Here is a 26,822-nt window from a genome sequence, read left to right on the forward strand (position 1 = left end):
AAAATCTGGTTGGAAAATAAATTAATAAACATTTGTAAAAATATGGCAGGCCTCAAACTGCAGTTTGAAAGATAAAAACACAACCTCTTTGATCAGAAATAAATAAAAAAAAATATTTTTAAAAAGTCATACATATTTTTCATAGTCACTTAAAAAACAACCAAAAAAACAATGCAAGTTCAAACAAAGACAAAAAAAAAAAAGAACCTAAATAAATAAAACATGAAAACCGAGTACATCGCTGTTAATCTAAACAGTCTGTTTATCTCTCACCTTTTTTTTTTTTTTTTAATGACAGCTGGGGAAAAAAAAATTAGTGCAATGTTGCAATTGTAAATGCAGCCCGGCAGCCTACTGTCCTTATCAATACACAGACTCCTTATGGATCCATTCGGAGTTTACTGCAGTCAAGTCATTTCAGTTACCCAGCAGCCATTGGTGTACTACACATGAATGCCTCTCACTGCCTGTTTGATACTCTCCAGAAGAGCTTTGCATTCCGGGGAGTGTTCCCGTTCCAGATTGTTGTACATGTCTGTAAGCGTGTTTACATATGTCTCAAAATTCTGCTCACTGATTGGCCCCTAAATGAAGACAAAAGCACACGTTGCATACCAATCTTAGTAGCTGAAATTAAGACAAATACAACACTTTTGTTCAGTAAAGGACTGGAACAGTATGAGAATTGTAATATGCATTTGGCCCCAGCAGAGCCTGAGTTCAGGAGGAGAAGGCGATATTAAGGATTAAGATCCTAAACCATTCTGCAGAAGGATCCTGGGGATGTCAGATGAAAGCTTTAAAAGGTGATGTGCTCTAACACTTACAAAGAGCACTTATTTTATTTATTTAAAAACTTTTATATACCGGTATTAGTATGCATACATCATACCGGTTTACAATGTAACTTTAAAGGTAGAAATTACTTATGACCTTATCACAGCACTTATGACCTTATCACAGTTTTACTCTGTTATTCACAATAGTATAATTGTATTGCTTCTTCCAGAAAGAAAAGAGAAGAGAAAGGATGCTCATCTTGCTGAAATATAAACCAAAAATAAAATAGGAATTGTTTTTCAATCAATCAGGCAATATTTGAGCTTAGCTGGCACAATTGAAAAACATATTGAACACAGTTGTTCCTTGGCCATATTTGGAATATGACCTTTAATGGCCGTTGAAAGGGAGTAATAAACATAGGGGGTCATTTTCCAAGGAGTTACCGCAGGTGATAATTCTGCAAATCGCGCTAACAGCCGTTAATGCGATTTGTGAATGCAAATTTTTAATTTTGTATTCAGGGGGCGGAGTTGGGGTGGAGCAAATGTAAAGTAGAAAGGATTTATTGTGTGCCGTGAAACAGCTGCAGTGTTAGCGCGGCTCCTAACGTGGCCAATAACTACACCTCTTTCATTTGCGTTGTGTTATGTTGTGCGCTAGAGGCCGGTAAAGGTTTATTGTGGTTCATGATGTTTCAGGAGAGAGAGAGCGTTGCTATAGTGTCTCCTCCCTAGACAGGTATTTGTATCCCTATGGAAGGCCCATCTAGTAACTCGAGGTGAGGGTTAAGTATTAGTGTAGGGGGTTAGGGGCCACTTTCACATTCAACATGAGACGTACGAACAGAACAGTACTCTCTTGTGAAGATTTGATGAGTGAGGAAACTCACTCAAGATGAGTTTTGTGCAATGTTCTCTCCACCTAGCTTGTTGCTGCCCAGGTAGAGTGTCCATCAAGCTAGGTGGAGAGAACATTGCCCAAATCTCATCTTGGAGTGAGTTTCCTCACTCCGAAGGCCAGCAAATCTTCACAAGAGACCACTGTTCTGTTCGTACATCTCACGTTGAATGTCAAAGTGGCCCCTAACCCCCTACACTAATACCTAAACCTCACCTCGAGTTACTAGATGGGCCTCCCATAGGGATACAAATACCTGTCTAGGGAGGAGGCACTATAGCAAGTCTCTCTCTCTCTCTCTCTCTCTCTCTCTCTCTCTCTCCATCCATCATGAACCACAATATATACTGGCAATGTAGCCCAAATTGGGCTAATAGTGCAACTTTATCTAGTTAATTTCTATCGCTCCTACTTCACTTATTCCTAGCTACTCTAGCTCCCAAGTTTTAATACCCCTGTTTTATTGTAACTTTGATTGTTTCGACCTTTCTTATTTATAGTTACTTGGTTTTTCCCTTGTTTCATGTAAACCGGCCTGATATGAATCCCATTCATGAAGGCCGGTATAGAAATATTTTAAATAAATAAATAAATAAACTTGCGATAAGAGCTGATATTGCAATACACATGCTTATTAGCATAAGGTACACCCCTTTTTGGTATCGCATGCAATACCAATGCGATATTGGAAAATGAGGCCCATAATATCCACAGTATGTAACTGGATTAGGAGGAATGTGTGTTTAAATGAGCTCTTGCATGTTTCTGGGAAGCGTAATGGTAGTAGTGACATTAAAGATGAAATTGTCCATATTAATGATGTGTTTAAAGCTATGTGACTTCTTCAGAAAATATTTTCCTCACTTAAAATTAAGCAGTACCTACAAAAATGGCTGAACAGGAATAATCCAACAATTCATGCAAGATCTTATAAAAATATTTCTAGAAGTCTTAAAAAAAGAATTCCTTAAAACACAACTACCTCGTACTCAGATTGTAAACATGTGATCCATAGAAAGCATTGAAATAGCAAAGTATTATTATTTTGTTACTATTATGCATGTATTTTACATATATATAATTCAAAGGAAGCAATAGCAGGAAGAATGAATAGTAAAAAAACACTATTTCAATGAACATATGATGAAATAAGAACACAAAGAACATCACTAAAGGTTGCTAATAATTATTCGGGCAGATTTTAAAAGCCCTGCTCGCGTAAATCCTGGCGGATTTACGCGAGCAGGGCCCTCGCGTGCCGGCGCGCCTATTTTGCATAGGCCACCGGCGCGCACAGAGCCCCAGGACGCGTGTAAATCCTGGGGGTTTTGAAGGGGGCGTGTCGGGGGCGGGGCCGAATGACGCGGCATTTTGGGGCGGGATGCAGCGTTTTGGGGGCGGTACCGGGGGCGTGGCGCCGGCCCGGGGGCATGGTTGAGGACTCCGGACCAGCCCCCGGGTTGGATGACGGCGCGCCAGCAGTCCGCTGGCGTGCATAGATTTACGTCTGCTTCTCGCAGGCGTAAATCTAGGGACAAAGGTAAGGGGGGGGTTAGATAGGGCCGGGGGGGTGGGTTAGGTAGGGGAAAGGAGGGGAAGGTGAGGGGAGGGCGAAAGAAAGTTCCCTCCGAGGCCGCTCCGATTTCGGAGCGGCCTCGGAGGGAACGGAGGCAGGCTGCGCGGCTCAGCGCATGCAGGCTGCCCAAAATCGGCAGCCTTGCGCGCGCCGATCCAGGATTTTATAAGATACGCGCGGCTATGCGCGTATCTTATAAAATCCTGCGTACTTTTGTTCGCGCCTGCTGTGCGAACAAAAGTACGCGATCGCGCTTTTTTAAAAAACCTACCCCATTGTGCCTACTAAACTAAGGGGGTCATTTTCTAAAGCTAGCGCTCGCGAAAAGTCCCTTTTCACATGCAATAGCTAAAAAGGGGTGGAATCAAGGTGGCGTCTGCCCCAGAAGAGGAGGAGTCGGGGCGGACGCCGCAAATACGTCAAAAAGGTAAGGAGTCTTTTCGTTTCCAATTTTGCGCCCAATAGCACCACCTTTTACGGTGGTGCTATTGGGTGTGAAAGCGGCAGCGATCGTACCACGAGATGTAATAGCTGCCGGCTATCGCAGGCCCGCCCCCCGCTTCGCCCCCCCCCCCGCCCCCCTGTACCGCGCGATTCACGATGCTGCAGTACGTTAGAAAATCTAGGCCTAATTTAGCATGCAAGATAAATAGCATGCTATTCACTAAATCCTAAACTTTGGATGATTTGGAAAGTGCATAACAGGTGTACACAGTGCTGTACGGAGACATATAATGGAAAGTCCTTACTCCTTGAAGTTTACAATCTGTTCAAGATAGACTTAGAAGACAAAAGACAAAAAATAAATTACTCTTTTGGATAACAGAAGGACTAGGGGGCACTCCGTGAAGTTAGCAAGTAGCTCATTTAAAACTAATCAGAGAAAATTTTGTTTTATTCAACGAACAATTAAGCTATGGAATTTGTTGCCAGAGGATGTGCTGGATTTAAAAAAGATTTGGATAAGTTCTTGGAGCAGAAGTCCATTAACTGCTATTAATCAAGTTGACTTAGGCAATAGCCACTAGGGATGTGAATCGTTTTTTGACGATTTAAAAAAATTGTCCGTTATTTTTTAAATCGTCAAAAATCTTTGAGCGCACGATACAATAGAAATTTTCCCGATTTATCGTGAAAAATCGTTATTCCCGTTAATGTCCACTAACGGGAGTTATTTGGGGGGAGGGCAGGAAATCCAGCACACCAAAACAACCCCTAAACACACCCCTACCCTATAAAACTAATCCCTTACCTTCCCCTACCCTCCCAAACCCCCCCAAAACTTTTTACAAGTATCTGGTGGTCCAGTGGGGGCGCAGGGACCGATCTCCCGCTCTTGGACCATCGGCGCCATTTTGGCTGCCACTCAAAAATGGCGCCGATGGCCTGATAAAAAAAAAACCCACCCGACCCTTTAAAAATGACCCCTTAGCTTCCTCCACCCTCCCGATCCCCCCAAAACATTTTAAAATTACCTGGTGGTCCAGTGGTGGTCCCGGGAGCGATCTCCCATTCTCGGGCCGTCGGCTGCCACTCATAAAGATGGCGCCGATGGCCCTTTGTCCTTACCATGTGACAGGGTATCCGTGCCATTGGCCGGCCCCTGTCACATGGTAGGAGCACTGGCTGGCCGGCGCCATCTTTAAAGATGGCGCCGGCCAGCCAGCCAGATGACCATAAAGATGACCGTAATGATGGCGGCCATCATTACGGTCATCTTTTTATGGTCATCTTTACGGTCAATCTTTACAGTCAATTTTAAAGGGTCGGGCCTCACTAAAAAAAAATTAACGATGTGAATCGGAACCGATTCCGATTCACATCTCCACCGATCAGATTTTTTTCTCCCTCCAGCCGAACCCGATCGTTAAGACGATCGGGCACACAATTAACATCCCTAATAGCCACTGCTTATTACTGGCATTAGTAACAAGGTATCTATTTAATGTTCTGGGTACTTGGCAGGTACATGTTAACTGGATTGGCCACTGTTAGAAACAGGATGCTGGTCAGACCCAGTATGGCAACTAATGTTCTTATGTTTTTAGAGGATTTAAGTTAAAACAAAAACCATTGACTAGGCATAACTTGACCAAGTGACATTAACTGAGGAAGGGGCAACATTACTTGAGTGAAGGTTTTAGAGATGAGTTCTCTTAAACATGCATACTAAAGCTCATTCTAATACTTTAAAGAAGAGATAGGGAACTGTAGTGTTGTAGTGGATGTTGTGGTAATGAAAATGAAGGTGTAATAAGCTCCCACAAGTTATAATCCTATTCCCTAAACTATGCACTAATTAGTGACTGCAAACTACAGCCAAAAATATATCAACTGCTCCAAATCATGTTAAACAGTGATTGCACGTGCCATAAATGCCATCTGCTGGCCAGAGGCAGTTTCCAGGAGAAAATGGAGGAGATTTCACTGCGGCAGCAAAAAATGTTGTAACAAGAAAGGAGATGACATGAGCAGAAAGAAATAAGAGAGGAGGAGGAGAAACAAGAGCAAAGGAGGAGTTTGAGAGAAAAGAAGAAAAAAGGAGAGGAGGAGCAGGACAAGAGGAAATCAGAGAAAGGAGGGGGGGGGGAGGGAGAGATGGAAAGAGAGAGACTATAAGAGAGAACAGTAAGGTAGTCACATCTCTGGATTTTCAAGGCAAGGACAACCTGCAGCTGATAACAAAGTCACCTGATTCCCTTTTTGACATGGTTTCACCTGCGTGCAGCCTCACTGTTCTCTGATTCTGCCTGCGCTGACACCTCCCCATCAGCAGAGGCCTCCATAGAGCTCTACTCCCAGCTACCTATACCACCTCCTCACTGATGATGTTACTCAGCAGTTCTTGAATTACTTAAGCCATTATTGCCAATACCTCAATGATTCTTCATGGAATCACCCTTGACTCTCTGACCTGGCTGCTCTTACCTTGCTCTATGCCTTGTGGTCTCCAGATCTTCTCTAACCTTGTACCTTGCTCTGTGGCCTTCTCAGGCCTTTCCTTGCCTTGAGGCCTATAGACCTGCTCTTACCTTGTACCTTGCTCTATGGCCTACTCAGGCCTTTCCTTGCCTTGTGGTCTTCAGGTCTCTCCATTTCTAGTTGCCTTCAGGCCTTTTGCCTAGCAGCCTTCAGGCCTTCTATATTGCTGTCTTTGAGCCTGTGTTCTCTGTTCTGTGTTGTCTTTGTCTAGTCTATTTTCAGTCCTTTTCCTGTGCTGCCCTTGCCTGGTCTTGTTCTGCCCTGCCCAGTCCAATTCCTAATAGCCATTCCCTGCCTTGCCATAGCCTCATCTTGCCCCAGCCTGAGCTTGTATCTGTATCCAGTCCCAGTCTCTGCTCAGTATCCTGCCCAGCCAGTGTCTGTATCCAGTCCTAGCCCGTGCCCAGTATCTAGCCATCAGTTCCAGCCTGTGTCTGTCCAGCCTGTGAATCCTCATCCAACCTGCTCCAGTATCCAGTCCTCAGCTTCCAGCCTGTCTCTGCCACAATGTTCAGCCTGTGCCTGACCTCAGTTACTGCCTGTGCCTGTCCAGCCTTGTCCAGCCTGTATAGCCTCACCCAGTCTCATCCAGCCTCCTTTACCATGATGTTCCACCACCAAAGCCAAACTTTACCAGTCCCCAGAATGTAAGAGTTTAACCTGCAGGGGAAGGGGCTGCGTAGGCAGAAGATAAACCCCAATCCAGCCCAGCGGTCCTGCTCTGTCCTGAGGGGGGTATTCCCCGACCCCAGCCAACATGACACTTTTGAATTCCATCCTTGACTGCACACTTTGTATTGACCCATTTTAATAACTCAGGTCATTGTGGGGTGGAAGATGGTATCAAGGGCTGGGGTGGAAGAATGAGAGGCCAAAACCGGGTTGGGAGGACAGAGGTGGAATGGGCCCTGGATTACAGCTGGCAGAATCCTAAACATATGAGGAGAATGCAAAGACAGATAGCAAGGTGCAAAAGAGGAGAGAGAATCTCCCATTCTTTGCACTTCTCTAACTTTCACATCCTTCTTTTCTCTTTTCCATCATCAATCACCTTGATGGAAGGGGGATTGTGTAAGAAAGGCCACATCCACACATACCCAATCCTATTCAATAAACTAAATTTATGATTATGATTTTTCCTTACTTACAGATTGATAAAAGAGCTTAGAACCCTTTAATAATGCAGTAAAGCTTTCAGTAGACTCTAGGGGGCGGATTTTAAAAGCCCTGCTCGCGTAAATCCGCCCAGATTTACGCGAGCAGGGCCTTGCGCGCCGGCGCGCCTATTTTCCATAGGCCTGCCGGCGCGCGCAGAGCCCCGGGACTCGCGTAAGTCCCGGGGTTTTTTGTCGGGGGCGTGTCGGGGCGGGGCCGATTGATGCGGCGTTTGGGGGGCGGGATGCGGCATTTCGGGGGCGGGCCCGGGGGTGTGGTTTCGGCCCGGGGCGGTCCGTGGGCGTGGCCGCGCCCTCCGGAACTGCCCCCGGGTCGCGTCTCGGCACGCCAGCGGCCTGCTGGCATGCGTGGATTTACGTCTCCCTCCGGGAAGCGTAAATCCGTCGACAAAGGTAGGGGGGGTTTAGATAGGGCCGGGAGGGTGGGTTAGGTAGAGGAAGGGAGGGGAAGGTGAGGGGAGGGTGAAAGAGAGTTCCCTCCGAGGCCGCTCCGATTTCGGAGCGGCCTCGGAGGGAACGGAGGCAGGCTGCGCGGCTCGGCGCGCGCCGGCTGCCCAAAATCGGCAGCCTTGCGCGCGCTGATCCTGGATTTTATCTACTAAAATCCAGCGTACTTTTGTTTGCGACTGGTGCGCCAACAAAAGTACGCGAACGCGCATTTTTTTAAAATCTACCCCTAGGGGTCTACTTCTGAGGATTATTCACTTGAGGCTCAGAGAGCAAAGGTGCTGCAGAAAAACCCTCAAGCTGGTTTTATTTTGAAAAAAGAGACCAAAGACCTTGAAGGGACTCTAATCCTTTCCTATTTGTTGAAAGGTAAGCAAAAACATTTTCTATCATGTTATAAGATGTTGGATTAACAGAAATGTTTATTAATAATGTAAATATTTTTACCATGTAAAGATCTTTTAAGTTGATAATTAAAAGATGCAGGAGGTTAATATTCAGTGAGCCAGTAAGTAGGAAAATTATATAGATAAAGTTATCCAGATAACTTTAACTGGATCTTCAGCAGAACTTATTTGGAAACGTTTTCTGCTGAATATAGCCAGATAACTTTATCTGATAATTTTAGGACAGTTATTTTTCTGACCACACTTACCCAATTAACTTTATCTGGCTTGTGACGAGTATCAGTACTCACTAGCTAAAACTGAACCATACCCCTAGACTTGCCTCTGTTATCACTGCTTATTCGTCTAAATATTGTGCAGGTGAGTCACTCAGACAACATTTAGCCTGCCAGTGAGAAGTATTGAACTATCAGATTTTGTCCAGATAACTCTAATATTAATCAGACAAATCCTTTGAATATAAACCCCTAGGTATCTAACTTTAAAAGTTAGGCACCTAGATTGTTTTAAATTAAAAATGTTCCCTATACAGTATGAACACCTAAATTTAGGCTCCTAAAATCATAAGGCACCTATATTTATGTGTCTAAAAATGGGGGCAAAGAAAGGGTGTGGGAATGAAGTTAATGATACAGGAGGCAATTTTCAAAAGGATTTACATGCATAAAACTGGGTTTATGCAAATGGGCTTTTGATAATTGCTTGATATATGCTATTTTTACACACAGTACTCCTTTAAAAATTCATTCAATAGGGCTGAAATTTCAAAAGGTTTTACATGCATAAATGGACTTTTGAAAATTGCTGATATATATATTTTACATGCCCATTCCTGTGAAAATTTCAGCACTAGACACTTCACTTAGGTATCTGATGTTAGGAAATCAATAGCAAACCTAACTTTAGGGACTTCAGTTTTTGTTGCAAAATAGTTAGAATTAGGCACCTATCTTCAGCCTGAAATTTAGGTTCCTAAAATTGACTGAAAATAGTCACCTACATTTGGATTCACAATTGAAGCTCTGAGCAGTCTTTCAATATTGAGCTCTTTACAAAGAAAGTGAGGGAATTCATGATTATATTGTGTTATTTGGACATATTTGTGCTAAATAATCATCGGGAAAGAAATGTGATTCCTGTTTGTTCATCTATTCTTGGTGCCTTGTCACAGTGAGTAGGGAATTGTTCATCATTCTAATAAATGCTGGTGGTATTCAAGAACTGAGTTCTCTGATATCTGAAACAGAGAAAATGGTTTAAATGACTGTCTTGCGAGTCAAGATAGAAACTGATTGCTGAGGGCAGTATAGTGAAAAAGCTTAGAAAACTAAAGGAGTTACTATTCAGAGGTTGTAATAAATGTCAAGCTGTGGGGGCTTTCAGAGCGGGGGGTGAAAAGATCCCCTCTTCTAGTTTAAGCATAGACTTGGTTTACTGCTTGCATCTCTCCAAAGTCATTCAGCTGAGCAAGTCAGTTATTCAGCCAAGAAAGCAAAAGTTCAAATCCTACTGGCTCCCCCTTCCTCCAACAGTGATTACATCAGTAACCTGAGAAAGGAGTGCTAGTCTGTTCAGAGATGTAACCTGATCCTGCCAGTGTTTATCATTCTTTCAAAGGATGATAATAGACAATTCTTCAAGAAACTCAGTATTTTGTGAAAATACAAATGAGGCTACTCCCTCAGCCAGGGCTGCCTCTACTAGGAAACATGCTTTGATAACCAAGGCTTTAGAGAATTATGAATCTGACCAGGATGGTTACCTAAAGAGGTTTAACAAAGCATGGGAAAAATTAGAATCTTATAGACATAAGTTTGTTAGCACTACAGGTGTACAAGAAATTCAGCAAGCCATAAGTCAACTCCAGCACAGATATAAAATATTTCTAGCAAGAATTAATAGTGAAGAAAGTATTGAGGAAAGAAACCAGCGAAAGGACATTGAATTTAAAAGCACTATTGCACAAGCACAGCAAAGAACTGAGAATTTAAAATATACTGTGTCTCAGTACTCCAGCCTTTCAAAATGCTCTGCAAGGTCTTCAAGGTCACTTAAATCATTCTGCTCAAACCCGTCTTCAGCAAGTGCAGTCACTGCCAGGGCATGTGCAAAAACAGAAGCTGCATGGACACATACCTTTTTAAGTAAACAAGAGGTTTCTATAAAGTTATCCAGAGCTAGACTTGAAGAAGAATCATGCAATGCCACTGCTACTGCTGTATTCAAGAAAGCTGAGTTAGATTCTGAGCTAGAAATGCTGTGTAAAGAGGAAAGCAGCTGCAGTAGAAGCCCAAGCTAAGAGCCTTGATGCAGCTGGGGACAGGAAAACAGGGAGGGCTAGATTGTCCAGGATCTCTCAAAGGATCCTGTTCAGCATGTCAGAAACTATATCTTAGCACTTGCTTCTGATTATGGTGATTCACTCTCACACTCTCAGCCAGGAGAGATATCAGATGCTGAGACAATGCTACCTGTCCATGAAGTAAATTCTGTACCTAATAGAGATCCCCTCAATGCACTCTTTATCATGGATGTTAATCATCACCACAGTGATCTACATGGTCACACACTTATGGATGCAGTGCAACTAGCTCATGATCCAGATATGCATATGCAAATATATACCCCAGTATCCTACATGAATTAGATTCAAGATAAGGCTGAGAGTATATCATCAGTAAGAACAGATGCTAAATGTCCTCCACAGGAATCAAGTTAATGTGATCAGTCTTACTCCACCGCAGTGCCTGGTACCAACACACAGCTCGATACAGTAACATTCATTTGAAGATTTCTCGTCTGTAACGAGCTCGCTGCGCACAATTCGGACGCGTAAGGCAAGCCAGCGATACAGTCTCCAGTTTCGCGCGTCCGTAGTGCTTCTTAAAACAGACGCGTAACCCTTCCCCACCCGGCATGTAAATGAACGAATTAGCTGTATAATGAAGGAATTAGCTATTCCCCTCCGATACCGTAACGCGCGCTCAGGTTATCTCATTAGTAACGCACTGTTTTGCCGCGGCCGTAACGTGTTAGTTTGCCGCCTCCCCCTAGTAGGAGTTAGGACTGTGAGTCTAGTAACAAATCCATTGACACCGCTTAAGACACTCAAAAACAATAAAACACAATAAAAAAAAAAGCGATACAGAGATGATCGAGAAAATGTAATGATGTGGGACACATAAAACCTGTCAGAAAAAAAAATAAAAATTTTTAAATACCTGTCGGAGGGCCGCGTGGGTCCAGGCGGCCGGCGGGCGGCGGCGGGAGCCGGGTGGTCGCGTGTTAAATCTAGGCCACGGGCGGGTGGGCGCCTGTTCCAGGTGGCAGCGGCAGCGGCGGCGGGGGGACACGCGTTAGTTCGAGACGGTCGGTGGGCGGCGGGTGGTCGCGTGTTAAATCTAGGCCGGGTCCGCACAGGCGCGCATTCATTCACTGCCGGTGGGGGCTGCCTCTCCGGCAGCCCCCACCGGCAGTGAATGAATGCGCGCCTGTGCGACCCCTGCGATTCGGCGCTCAAGGCAGTCACATGCCATGACGTCACGGCATGTGACTGCCTTGAGCGCCGAATCGCAGGGGTCGCACAGGCGCGCATTCATTCAGGCGGAGCCGGCTGCTTTCGCCGCCGGCTCCTCCGCCTGGATGAATGAATGCGCGCCTGTGCGACCCGGCCTAGATTTAACACGCGACCACCCGCCGCCGCCCGCCCGCCGGCCGTCTCGAACTAACGCGTGTCCACCTGCCCCCGCCGCCGCCGCCTGGAACAGGCGCCCACCCGCCCGCGGCCTAGATTTAACACGCGACCACCCGCCGCCGCCCGCCAGCCGCCTGGACCCACGCAGCCCTCCGACAGGTATTTAAAATTATTTTTTTTTGAACACTCAGGTTTTTACATATTTTGGTATTTTTTTTTTTCACTTCATGGTGCCTGTCATTTCAAATGTCATTTGAAATGACATTTGAAATGACAGGTACCAGCGCACCCTGGTTACTGTATAGGCGCTGTATTAAGCGCCTATACAGTAAAATGGGTTACGCGGGCATAACCCTTCCCTACCGCTTTAAAGCCGCGGCATGCATTTGCATGCGATTAGAGGAGAGTATTGGGGAGTTAGTGAAGAGAACTGTGCGTGGGGGGAGGAAGGGTGCGCCTGACACTGCCGCACTGTTATTACCGCGGCCTTACAGGATCGACCCGACAGTGGGAAAGGAACCCTGCAATATATCACTAAACAGCATCCCATAGGCATGTCATCATCTGAAAACTATAGCGTCAGACAAGTCAGATCTGGCCAAATAAATAGCCCATCATGAGCTTGGCAACTCAAGGCTCACTAAGGCCTAGATTCATCAAAATGCTATAACTATAGCTGAAATAGTCCCTGCAGTAACAAAGGGCATGGTTAGGAAAATTTGTAGCCTGCCCCATTGCATAAGTAAATAACGCATGTGGCATGCGTCAGTGCATGCAGCATTGTGTCGATGAACAGTGTGTTGTGTCAGTGTTTGTGTCACTGTGTCGCGTGTTGTGTCACTGTGTGCCCTGTCATTTTACACAGTTAGTGTAAATTAGTGCATGGTGCATTTTATTTCAGTTTAAATATCCCAGTTTCCTGCAGCTGCCTCTTTGAAGGTGTGTCATAAGTTTGGAGAGAGGAGGTAGGTAGGTGTTGATGGCTAGTTGGCAGTTCTTTATAGTGATTACTGAGTGAGTCCTCTTGCATTCTGGTGCCATTTATTTCCCTTTACCTTGAACTTTTGTATTCTTTGTTGGAGTGAAAGTTTTTGTTTGTTAGTCCAGTTTGTCTGTCTGTCTTTTGGTGTGGAGGAATGGTGGTGGAGGAGTGAGTCCTTGTGGAAGAGTGAGGAAGAGTGCTGGTGGAGGAGTGGTGTTTATGGTAAGGAGGAATGAGGAGGATGGAGTATGAGAGGCCTGGGAAGAGAGGAGAGGCAAGAGAAGGGGAGGAGGGAGGAGAGGATGCTGGAGGACGAGGGCAGCAGTGCTAGGGGAAGGAGGATAAGGAGTAAAGACAGGCGTAGAGATAGGCAGGCAGAAGGGATAGGAGGAGGCTGGAGGGGGAAGAGGATAGGCAGGTGAGGAAGGAGGGAAGAGGATGTCAGGCTAGAGAAAGACAGAGAGGGCAGAGGGGAAGGGAGTTGGCAGGGTAGGGGCAGGGGGAAGGAAAGGAGGAAGGGAGGAGAGACAGGAGTGGGAGGAAGAGTGAAGAAAGAGAGGACACCTCTCCAGAAGCAGAAGTGGCATCCCCTTTTGGCAGCCAGTCAGCAGGACACCCGCATCTAGGGCTATCAAGTTCATCATTCAGGGTAATGAGATGGTCATTGGAGGGGTCCTGGAGCATTATGCCATAATGTTTGGCAACCAAGTGGGCAATCCCTCAAAGGCAGCCAAGGGCCAGATCTGGCTCAACATAGCCCAGAGCATCTCCAGTCACAGCGGAGTCCAATGAAATGGGGAGTAGATGCCACTCAGGTACCAGGACACCAAGGTGCAGCTGAAAGCCAAGGTGACGGCCAGAAATAAATATATAAAGGTGGACCGGAGGAGGAACCTCTTGGCCATTGTCCTGACCCCCATGGAGGAGCATCTCGTGCAAAGGCTGGGACCAGATCTGTTCGAGGGCATGGCTGAACATCTGGCTACCACGCGAGCCACAGCCAATAAGTTCACCTCACCTATAAATGGACAGGCAGCAATGGATATACACATTAGAGTTGGGCGAAGCCCGAACCTTTTGGTTCGGGCTTCATTTTCAGCCCACCGCATGAAATTTCGTATTTCCTGTGGTTTGGGCCTTTTAAATTTGGAGGGACTAATGAGCACTAACTCCCGTTAGTGTGTGCTAACATTTTTACGTTAGCACGCGCTAAATCCGTTAGTGTGCACTAAATCCAAAAACAAATTTTTCCCGAAATTTCGGGAAAAACTTATTCGGGATTCGGGCTCTGGGCTCCCCAAACCAGGCCGAATTAGGAAATTTCGCTGAAATTGCCTAATTCGTCCTAGATGAATGCACATCCCTAGTACATATCATTTGGCATAATATGCTCACAATACTAAGAAGCAAAATACACCTTTGATGCCAAATGCAAAAAGGATACTTGCTGCCATTGGTACTGCTTTCAGCAGGCGTAACTTTGCCGACAAAGGTAAGGGGGGGTTTAGATAGGGCCGGGGGGGGGGGGGGGTTAGGTAGGGGAAGGGAGGGGAAGGTGGGGGGAGGGCGAAAAAAAGTTCCCTCTGAGGCCGCTCCGAAATCGGAGCGGCCTCAGAGGGAACATGCAGCTCGCGCTGGGCTCGGCGCACGCAGGTTGCACAAATGTGCACCCCCTTGCACGCGCCGACCCCGGATTTTATAAGATACGCGTGGCTACGCGCGTATCTTATAAAATCCAGCGTACTTTTTAAAAATCTGCCCCATTATGTCTCATGAAAATACTTGAATATTATGGACCTTTGCATGCTTTTGATACTTCTTTGATGTTATATGTTTCACAATAATGGTATCTTTGATACCAAGTGGGGAGTGTTCAGTCTTCATAGTGTATTATATTCTCTAGCACTATACCTCCCCCATTTATGTTTATCATACTGCCATCCAATGTCATCTTGTGATATTGCTTAACTTAGAGTCTCTGCAGAGGACAAAGCTCCTTTTCTTGATTGGTTATTGTTAGTTGCTGTTTGAATGTTTCTGAACTTCTGATTGAATCTATTCCTGTTTTGCTTGCTCTCTCTCTCTCCCTCCTCTTCCTAAGATCCCTTGACTCAAAGCAATCTTGGACTGTTTTAAATCTGCTGGGTGCTTGTTTCAAGGAGTGTCCCCTAGTCCTAATGTTGCTTGAAAGGGTAAATAACAGTTCCCTATTTACCCATTCCACCTCACTTATGATTTTATACATTTCAATCGTATCTCCTCTCAGCTGCCTCTTTTCCAAGCAAAATAGCCCTAATCTTTTTAGCCTTTCTCCATGAGGGAGCTTTTCCATCCCCTTTATCATTTTTGTTGTCCTTATCTGTACCATTTCTATATCCGCTATGTCTTTTTTGAGATGGAGTGGCCAGATCTGCACACAATGCTCAAGGTACAGTCGCACCATGGATCTATACAAAGGCATTATAATATTCTTGGTTTTATTCTCTATTCCTTTCCAAATAATTCCTAATCTTCTATTTGCCTTTTTGACTACCCTGTGCATTGAGCTGAAGATTTCAAGTTATTGTCCTTATGGACTTTGAGGTCCTTTTCCTGGGTGGTGACTCCTATCACAGAATCCAGCATCATGTACTTGTAGTTCTCATTATTTTTCCCTACATGCATTACTTTGTACTTGTCCACATTAAATTGCATCTGCTATTTAGAAGCCCAGTTTCCTAGTCTCACAAGGACCTTCTGGAGTTCCTCACAATCTGCTGCTGTTTTAAAGATTCAAAACTAAGTATTTTGTATTATCTGCAAATTTGGTCACCTCACTCATCATTCCTTTATCCAGATCATTTTTCAATATCTTGAATAGCACAGATGCCAATACAGACTTCTGGGGCAGTCCACTAATGACATTTCTCCATTCAGAAAACTGACCATTGTCCTACCCTCTTTCCTGTCTTTTCTCCAGTTACCAATCCAAAATAGGACACTGCTTCCAATCCCATCACCTCCCAATTTCATGAGGGACTTTTGTCAAATGCCTAATGAAAATCCAAGTAAACTATATATGCTGGCTCTTTTTCACTTATACACCCTCAATCAAGTCTACATAGACACTTTCCATAACAAGAAGTAGCTCAGGGTGATAGGGTCTATGAACTAAAGGTGTTTGGGATGACTCTGAAACTCTAAGTCCCCCTTAAGGAGGAATAATTCACACACCACAAGGAACACTTAATATTGCTTTCTGTGGCGGCACTTGTTAGAATTCCTGTCTGATCTTGCTGCCCTCCCTAAAGTTACTTGTCATTGTCTCCCTCTTGCGGATCCTATCTCTATGGCATGCTATTTGTTACCATTTCCGTCCTTTGAAATTTATGCGCCTTGCTTTCTGTGGCAGCAGTTCCGAACAAGAGAGCATAATTATAATACATTAGTTGATTGTGCCTTGTATCTGTTTTTCTAAACTTTATTTATTCTACATAATGCCTATTTCATTTGTATGATTTTTGCCACTGTTTTGCTCTATATTGTGCAATAAAAGACATTTTGGAAGATCATATGTTGTCTGATTGTTCACGGGGTTTGTGGAGGGGGAGGTGGAAAGTTATCTTTTATAAACTCCATAAATCTGGATAGCATTAGGGTCTCTATTATTTATTCATAAATGTATAGCTCGCTTATCTTGAATACTAGGCGGGTAACGGCATGGCTTGCCTTACTGGCTCCAAGTCATGACTTCCCCCCATGACTTCCTGCATTTACTGACCAATAGGCCCAGCAGAGGATGTCCAGAGTTTAAAAGTCCCAAATAATCACTGGTGACATGGCCTCCTCTGCAATGATGCTTGCTGAGGCCTCTTATCCTGATGCCTTAATGTTCCTGTGCTCCTTCCCTTCTTTGCCTCCTTCCTTTCTTTCTATGTCCCATTTTTCCCTTTTCCTCTGCAGCTGCAGTCAGAGCACAATAACAGGCACCAATTAGTGGAACAAGATGCCATGTCAGATGTGGCTTTTTTCCTTCATGTAATCTAAACACCTCCCTCCAAGTGGCCAGTTTTTCTATAACCCAAATATCACATGGTAATCCCACACCACTTATCACACTGTATACAACAGTGAAATCTCTCATCAGCTTATTTTTCCTAATTTATATACCCATTACCAACTTTTCATAAGCAGCTGCATAAAAAGTTATCATTACTTCAATAAACCCATTTACTATATATTAAGAGCTGTGATAAAATGACCACTACCTAAGGCAAGGTGTTGACTGCACTGGTAAACAGCTTCAGCATTGTGATAAACAGTTTATAGTTTTTTAGTTCATCTACCCCAAAGTAATGTCATTACTGACACCACTGCAAATCAAAACAGATGCTACTTTTAAATGTTAGCAGAACAATTCTTCCAGCAAAGAGAACAGAGGCTTGAACTTAGCCATTTACACTCACAGGTTTTGTGAAGTATGCAATTTCTAAACTTGAACAGATGTACAGCATAATAAATTATTTACCCAGCAAAAGATTATTGTGCAAACGACTGAGATAAGACCGCAGCTTAGCCAGTTACACAAGCATATGTTTTGTGCCTTTGAAAAACAGAGTCCAGTATTAGTTGGATTGCACATTAACATGAAACAAAGACTTCAGAGATATTATATTCTGTACACTAAAAGAATGCCCATCATAAATTACAGAATTTGAGAGTTTGAAAATGTCCTGGTTTAGTATTCATGTAATACATTTCCTTTCATGACTGGAAAGGTGTACTCCATGGAGTGCACACAATTTTCAAAGGTATTACATTTTGCGTAATCCCCGCTTCTTTCTCTACCCCTCCCATGCTCCATCTTTAGTACTTTCTCCCACCCCCTGCTCGATCCACTCATCCTGCAATGCACCCCCTCCTCCACCAAGCCTCCTAGCAACTCTATTTGGCCTTGGTCTCCCCTCCAGCCTCAGTTTCCCCCAGCCCCCTCAGCCTTAATTTCACCCCCAGTTTCAATATTCCCCTTCTACAGCCCCTCAGCAGCCGCCCCCCCCCCCCCCCAGTCTCAATTACCCTGTGTGTGTTGGGGGGAGGAAGCTCTTTTCAGCAGCTCAATGAGAAACTGGCTGGCAGTGTGATTGCTTGGCTACCTGACAATGGCAACCAGTTCAAAAAGTGATTAGTCAGTTTGATGCAGACTTCATTGATGGGAGGGAGTTAACCAATAGGAAGCTGAATATAAAATTTTGGAAAAAAAATTTAAAAACGCAAACTATATTTACATATCCTCCGTTAAAAAATAAATGAACCAAATACATTTATAGAGTCATTACCCCTGAAATGTACTTAATTTCTGAAAAGAAATATCCATTTGAAGTTTTATAGCCCCTCCTTTGTAGTCGATCCTACATTACATTAACAATTTACTTGGAGAACTGCGTTTATTATTGTGCGCCCTGGTCGCACTAGGGCCGCACCAGGGCCCGCTCACCTTGTTCCCAGCTCCGCAGGCCCCGAGTCTACGTCCCCCGCTGCCGTGGCGAGTCAGCTGCGTCCCCAGTCCAGGGCAGTGGCATCCCTGGCTCCCTCCCACCCTTTGGCATCCCAGGCCTCGCTCCTCGCCCCACGCCGGGGTTCGGCATCCTCTGCTGCCTCGGCTCCGCACCTAGGCGCGCGTGCACGGACAGCACGGCCCTTTAAAGGGCCAGCCGCAGGAAACCGCTCCGCAGCACACTCTGACGATTTCACCTGACCCTAGTATATAAGTCGAATTCTTTTCCCCAGAACATCACCTTGGCAAATGGGTTGTCACCTTTGTGTGAGCTAGTTGCCGACCTCGTTCCTGCGTTCCTGTGTTCCTCTGTTCCTGTGCTTGTTCCAGTGTTCCTGTGTTCCTGTTCTCATTCCAGTGTTCCTGCGTTTGCTCCTGTGTTCCCGTGGTCCTTCCTATGTTCCAGCACCTGTTCCTGTGTTTCTTCGTTCCTGAGTCTTGTTCTACGTTCTGCAACCCAGGTTGTACTTTTCTACTGACCTCAGCTTGCCTCTGACTATGCTTGGACTGATACCCGGAACTGATCTTCGCTTGCCCTTGACCACGTTTGGACCGAATCCTGGAACTGACCTCTGCTTGCCCCTGACCACGCTTGGACTGATACCTGGAACTGACCCTTGCTTTGGCTGACCATCCTTGGATAGATACCCTGGCTTTGACCCTTGCGCTCCATTCGACACCCTCTTCGCTTCTCCTGTAACCAGCAGGTCCGCCTGCCATGACGCTGCCCGCGGCCTTCCTCAAGCTAGACCACTAAGCGCTGTCTACCCTGCCTGGAGGACCTTCAGTTCCTGCCTCGTACCCGTGGTCTCCAGTGCTCTCTGGTCCAGTCTATCTCGTCTGTTCACCGTCAGCCACGCACCTCTACTCTTCATGGGCACACCTCTCCATCATCATTATGGGAGGCCCCCAGAGGCCCACCTAAGCCCAGGCAGTCCCAGGTGAACTTTCCATGCTGCTTCGCCCCTTGGTTGCTGAACCCACCCATCTGACATCATCAAGGGCGCTGAGGGGTCATAAGCATGGTCGCGGGGCCGAAGGCACTGCTCACCGAGCATCGTGCGCCAAAGGAGCGCAACTAAGGGGCTTGCCCCTTAGTGCTCCCCTTTGTGAAGCCCCCGGTGATAATTAATACATTTTCTATCATCAGTTTGCTTCATAATGTCTTCACACTCTACATCTTCAATGGAAAATGCGTCTACAATGGAAAATATCAAACGCACGAGATATACAGGAGGAAGATATACAAGAAGAGAAGCAACGAAAGGTACTCCTCAAATAGGATGCTGACGAACATTTTCTGCAATAACATTTCATCAATTAACAATTAGCTAATTTTATCACTGTTGCTAATAAATATACAGTCTTTAACAAAAAAGACAGTTATAATCTCAGATCTATTAGAACAGATTAAATCTAGTATAATCGCAATAACAGAAACATGACTGAAAAAAACAGACACGGTAAATCAAATTGCAACTCCAGATTATTCAACATTTTCTATACCTCGACCAAATCATAGAGGATGGGGGCTGATGCTTATAGCTAAAAAAGACCTTGGACTGAAATTAGTACCAATAATCATGTCACAACCTTATGAAGTAGCATTATTTAGATCAGAAAACTTACAAATGTGTTTATTATATTGCCCACCAGGATTGCTTGAATATAATGTTTCCCCAATAATAGAACTTTTTGATAATGAATTAAAACCTAATAAACCAGCGATCATAATAGGATATTTTAACTTACATATTGACAATAACCCATGGTCTAACGCTTGTAATACCTTAATTGGCTCATTGTCCGTTTTAGGGTTTGAATTAACTACATCCGGTCCAACACATAAAGCAGGGCACTTTCTCAATTTATTGTTTATTAATTTTAAACCAGATTGCACCCCCTCCATAAACTACACTCAAGTACCTTGGTTATACCATTATCTAATCCAATCTTCGTATATTATTAAAACATGTCCTACAGCAATATGCGATCATCACAAATCTTTTTCCTATCGTCCGCTGATAAAGATTGAGGACCATTCAGTAGAAATAGAACAAAATATAAGTAGCTTAAAATATTGAAATTGTTGCGATGCTGCCCGAGCGAACGGTGACTGCGCGAGCAGCGACTGAGCGAACGGTGACCGCGCGACCGACAATACAAAAAACACAAAAGAGGGAGCAAGGGAACAGAGAGCGAGGGAGCGGAGAGCAAGGGAAGAGAGAGCGAGGGAGCAGGGAGCAAGGGAACAGAGAGCGAAGGAGCAGAGAGCAAGGGAACTCAAAAGCGAAAGAGCAAAGAGCGAGAGAGCGGAAAGCGAAGGAGCGAAGGGCGAAAGAGTGAAGAGCGAGGAAAGGGAAACGAGGGAACGGAACGCGGGAACGAGGAGGACGGGAAATACACAAGCGGAAAACAACAAGCGGAAAACAAAACAAATGAAAAACAAACAAAGAACAAGACAGACAAGCAACCAATGAAGAACAAGACACAACAAGCAACAAACAAGAACCAGACAAGAAGCACCACAAAACACCAAGAAGACCTGGGGGAGGGAACCCAGGGCAGGCAAAACAAAAACCAGCAGCACCAGTAGGGGAGCAGGCACCTCCTGCAGGTCGTAGAAACCCCAAACTGGCCAACAAGATAAAAAGTCTGGATGCAGGCACCTCCTGCAGGTCGTTTATAAAAAGAAATCCAGACAGCTGGCGCCTCCAGCAGGTCGTAACATGGGCAAAAACTGGAACCTCAGCGGGTCACGAACATAAAGTCCTGAAAAGATTTTTCTGGTCCCAAAACAGTCCAGGAACATAGAGAAGACTCAGGAACAAGACAAATCCATCGCTGAACCCACCGTCGGGAACATGGCCTTGCATTCTGTTATGTAGCAGTCGGAATGGACTCTAAGGCCTTGCATTCTGTCAAACTCTGGTGGTTTAGTGTGCCCTTGGGCCTCAGCCCGGGCCCAGACCTTCAGGGCCGAGCCAAGGGTTGACGGTGGCTCCGCATGGCTGATGGGCTGACCCTCTGCCAGGCCTGCAAGCTCCCAAGGCCAACATCCAAGGATGTTGGAAGTTGAATGGACCTCCGATCATTCCGAGCCCTTTCGGACCTGCTGCGAACAGCATGGAGCAGCTGGCCTGGCCTGAGGTTGAGGGCAGACGGAGGCCTTGACACGAAGACAGGACTATGGTCAATGCGGCAGCATCGCAGACAAAACACTTGGTTGATGCGACGGCATCCTGACGAAGACACTTGACAACAGCTGGGTTGATGCATCGGCATCCGGGAGAGGAACTTGACAACAGCTGGGTTGATGCATCGGCATCACGGGCATGATGAGGAACGACATCCAAACAGGCAAAACACAAGGCATGGACATTGGCACTGTCTCTCAGGGCGCCCTACTCAGGCCACCCGCGGGACTGAGTCGCGGACCACCCTGTCCCACTGTGCGCCCTACACAGCCCTTGCAGGCTGGTCACGGACCTCGAGGAGAACGGGACAGCGCAGAAAAGGTCCAGGCAAAGAGGGACTCCAATGACGAAGCCGGTGTCACCCAAAGCTCCCTCTAAGGCTGGCAGGAATGGAGGCTCCGGAGCACAGGGAGCAATCCCACCTGCAGACCACACCAATCTAGGGCATACCCCATCCGGGAACCATGGCTCTGCAGGAACAGAAGGCTCAGGAGCACCAGACGAAGATGCAGGGAAGAACATCCTGGAGGGCAGACACATCAGGAAGGAAGATCATGGTGGAACATCAGGACATGGTCAGGGACCTCAGGCAAGACATCAAGACACGAAGACGTGGTATAAAAGCAGACAAGACGAGGAGCTCCACGAAGAACAGAAGACCTTACAAGGCTCTGGCAGGCAGGAGCCTCCAGAGAGAAGTCACGATGATGCAAGGCGAGGAACAGACTGACGAAGCAGCCCTTTAAGGGCTAAGGCAGGAAGTCCCATCAAAGGTGGGGCAAGCAAACTTCCTGTGCTTGGCCCTTTAAATTCAGAGAAGAGGTGCGGCCGCGTGCCTAGAGGAAGCAGGAGAGCTGTGCAGGACCGCGGACAGCGGCCTGCACCCACGTCAGCATGCAGAAGAGGCAGGACTGGCCTGACACGCAGGCCCGACGTAGGCAGCGGCTCCAGCCACTGCTCGAGACCCAGGGGGCGGTTCCAGCCGCCACTGGAGCCCGGAGATGTGCTCTTAGCACCACGAAGAAGATGGCAATGTCGGGGGCAGTCCCAGCCCCGCAGGAAGGCCACAGCTCCTACCGCGGAGCAGAAGAGGATTCAGGGTGGCCTCCGGGCCGTGTGGCAGGACAGACCGCAGCTCTAGTCACGCCGAAGGCCTGACAGCGGCATCCTGCCATGTTTGGTGAAGAAAGCAGCGTGAGAAAGGTGAGTCTACTCGCAGGGAAACCTGCGGGCAGCAGCGATCATAACAAACTTATTAGAAATCCATCCAAAGATAGTGGTTCCCTTCCAGAATCAAAATATACAGAAATTGCCTACTTTTTTAAACAAAAAATTGTAAATTTACTAAATGGAATAGATAACAATATGTTGGATAGAATTAATATGGGCATCAGAGAATACTCGAAATAGTCAAACTTTGAGGAGGTTTCATCTCTAGAAATAGAAAATCTGATAAAGAACATGAATCCTGCAACACATCCTCTTGACAACATTCCTATCACTACACTAAAAGCAACAGCTCCTTTGAACTCTACTTCCATATCAAAAATAATTAATCTATCACTTCAGGAAGGTCATTACCCCCAAATACTCAAAAGTGCAATATTAAACCAATTCTAAAAAAACCTTCTCTCGATGCTATGTCACTAAACAACTACCAACCAATATCTAACTTATCATTTCTAGGAAAATTAATAGAAAAAGTAGTACAAAAACAACTAACAGATCATCTTGAATGCAATAACATTTTATTCCCCTCTCAATTCGGCTTCAGAAAGCATCATAGCACTGAAACACTACTCCTTGCACTCACTGATACAATCCTTAGAGGATTTGATAACAGATAAAATTATTTACTAATATTGTTAGACCTGTCTGCAGCTTTTGATATGGTGAATCATTCAATTCTCATTGACAGACTAACTGAAATAGGGCTGGCTGACACCACAATCAAATGGTTCTCCTCTTACATTAAAAATCGATACTTTCAAGTTAAAATTAAAAACACAATTTCTGCTAAAATAGAACTAAACATGGGAGTCCCCCAAGGGTCTTCCCTGTTTAATATTTACATGATTCCAATTTGTCATTTCCTAAGCGGACTAGGACTGATGCACTATGCATATGCTGATGACATTCAAATTCAAATTCCAATAAATTCCTCTATTTTGTCTACCATACATCTATGTATTTATCCATGATTAAAATACTCTTAACAAACATGAAATTACTACTGAATGTAGAAAAAACCAAAGTCATTTATTTAGACAGGAGAGCATGCCATGCTAAACCCCTGAACATAGCACTTGACGATAATAAAATCAATCTTGTAATAGGAAGCAATGCACGTGATTTAAGAGTTATTATAGACTAGAGATGTGCATTTGTTTATCACGAATTAGGCAATTTCAATGAAATTGTCTAATTTGTCGTGGTTCGGGAGCCCCGAACCCCAAAACTGATTTTCCCCGAACTACGAGGAAAATTAGTTTTTTGGGTTTGTATGGGGGGAGGGGCACATTTTATTTTTTTAAATAAAAAACTACCCCAAGCATTAAAATTTACTGTAATACAACCCCCCCCCCCCCACCATCCCGATCCCTCCCCAAGACTTATTAACATCCCTGGTGGTCCAGCGGGATCCTGCAAGGGATTTCTCCCTCAGTGCCGTCGGGCTTTCGGGCCTGCCTCGCATCAAAATAGCGCCGATAGCCTTTGACCTACTGTGTCACAGGGGCTACCGGTGCTATTGGTCAGCCCCTATCATATGGCCATCAGTGCCATCTTGTGCTCCTACCATGTGACAGGGGCTGACCAATGGCACCGGTAGCCCCTGTGACATAGTAAGGGCAAAGGCTATCGGCGCCATTTTGATTACTGGCAGCCGACGGCCTGAGTGCAGGAGATTGCTCCCGGACTCCCACTGGACCACCAGGGACTTTTGGCAAGTCTTGGGGAACCATCCTGTCCCCCACAATGGATGGCACCAGCCATCCATTGCTCCTACCATGTGACAGGAGCTGACCAATGGCATTGGTAGCACCTGTGACATAGTAGGTCAAAGCCTATCGGTGCCATTTTGATGCAAGGCAGGCCAGACAGCCCGATGGCACGGAGGGAGAAATAGCTCGCGGGACCCTGCTGGACCACCAGGGATGTTAGTAAGTCTTGGGGAGGGATCGGGATGGTGGGGGGGGGGGGGTTTGTAGTTAATGTATTATAGTAAATTTTAACACTTGGGGTGGGTTTTTTTGAGCTTCATTTTCCCGTGTCATTTTTTGGGCCCGTTTCATTTTTCCCTGTTTAGTTTTTGTTTGTTTTTCAAAAAAACTAACCGAGGAAAAATGAATTTTACGCTGAAGCGTCCGACTCAAAAAATGACCCAGTACAAAAAAAAACGAAGCTCATCTCTATTATAGACTCTGAACTTAATTTAAAAAAACATTTCTATTAAGTTAAAAGAAGGCTATAAGAAATTGCATACACTTAAATGATTAAAACCATTACTTGACCAAAATAACTTTAGAACTGTACTCCACTGGCGAAATATCTACCAGAGTGGCAGGATCGGGGCCTGAAGAGAGCTCAGCCGTTTTTCCTTCTCTGCAATTTAAAACTTTGGTAAGACTACACATTGGAACTTATCTGGGAAGCAATCAATGATTTAAATAAGAATATGCAGGCACAAATGGAAGTTTTGTTGTACTCAGTGAAAGATACAAAAATCAGAGTTGATAAAATTGAAGAAGAAAATGCTCAAATTAAAAGTGAACTGTTAACAGTTAAAACAGAACTGGGAAAGATTAATGATTTATAATATGCTCTAGTGAAGGAAAATCAGACTTTACAACTTAAAATTGAAAATATGGAAAACAGCTCAAGGAGTAAAAATATTCATTGTATCAATTTGCCTAAGCTTCCGATGTCAACACCAACTCAACTCTGGTGGGGATATTTAATGGAAGTGCTTAAATTACCAGAGGCCACAATAACTATTATTTCCAAGATATATTATCTTCCGCCATTGAAGAAAGCCACCAGGGGGAGTAATAATGAGAATATTCCAATGCAAGAATTACAACCAGTACAAGCACCAAGTATTGATGTTTCTGCGATACTAGAAGATTCTGAAAGCAACCCGGCGAAACCATCTACTCTGCTCGTAAGTTTTATGTTAGATTCTGATAAAGACTGGGTATTTAAAAAGTATTTCCTAAATAGATCAGAGGAGTTTCTGGGTTGCAGAGTTCAGATGTTCTGGATTTGTCTAGCAAATCCCAAAAATGAAGATGACAATTCTTATTGTTAAAACCTCAAGCAGTGCAATTAGGGATGTTCTTTATATTGAAGTTTCCTTGTGCCTAAGCACGTTTTCTTCCGCTGCCTAAGCTATTTAATATATGTATATTAGTTTCATTAAATCTATGGTAACCCTCAGCTACCCTCCCCCCCACCTTCCAACCCCCCTTCCATCCCCCTTACAATCCCTCATTCCTACCCCCTCCCTCGGAATACCTTGATACCCCAAAAAGCCAACTCTTATCAGTTCTTACCAGTTTTGACACGTTACTCCCCATGCTTAAGCTGTATCCAAGTTTTTCTCTCCCCCTGTTCTATGTAAGACAACTTTGTCACTGTTTTTTATGGTTGCAATGTAAACTGGAGTGATAATTAACTCTGTTATTTGAACTTCGGTATAGAAAAGTTATAAATAAATAAATAAATAAAATAAATATGCCACTTGGGCAATTCTTTTAAAGTTATTCTCTTGTGATTGCAACTATATCTAATTCTGCCTTTGCTCTTGTGGTCTCTAGGTCTGTGATTATGTTAATAGGATTTTGAGTATTTGCACACATGACTCTCCAAGACAATACTCTGCCTCCCTCTCAATTTCCTTTTATTCTTGTCTTACTTTTTCATTAAAATAATTTAGCAGATATAGCTCCTCTACCTTTGCTTGCTGTCACCCATATTTAATTGCTTTTTTTGGGGGGGTGTGGGGTCCTTCCCTTCAGCGTTTGTTTACCTCAACTGTTTTTGCTTGTGGTGGAGAACAATTTGTGTCTCCTCTTCGCTTCGTTTAAATGCTGGTCTAAATGAAGTCCATATTCAAAGGGATTTACCTGGAAATCTCTGAGGTTTAGAC

At 44.9% G+C, this 26,822-nt stretch overlaps 1 protein-coding gene across 1 annotated transcript in view; it reads right to left on the reverse strand.

The window, feature by feature from the left end:
* Positions 1–236: 236 nt before the first annotated feature.
* Positions 237–26,822, reverse strand: part of ST18 (ST18 C2H2C-type zinc finger transcription factor) — a 367,593-nt gene continuing 341,007 nt past the window's right edge. The window contains exon 19 of the mRNA XM_029587185.1: positions 237–584. Within this exon, the coding sequence (XP_029443045.1) occupies positions 444–584 (141 nt within the window). The 3' untranslated portion in view covers positions 237–443. The remainder of the gene's footprint in view (positions 585–26,822) is intronic.

This window comes from Rhinatrema bivittatum, chromosome 2 (genome assembly GCF_901001135.1).
Source record: "Rhinatrema bivittatum chromosome 2, aRhiBiv1.1, whole genome shotgun sequence".
Classification (NCBI taxonomy): domain Eukaryota; kingdom Metazoa; phylum Chordata; class Amphibia; order Gymnophiona; family Rhinatrematidae; genus Rhinatrema; species Rhinatrema bivittatum.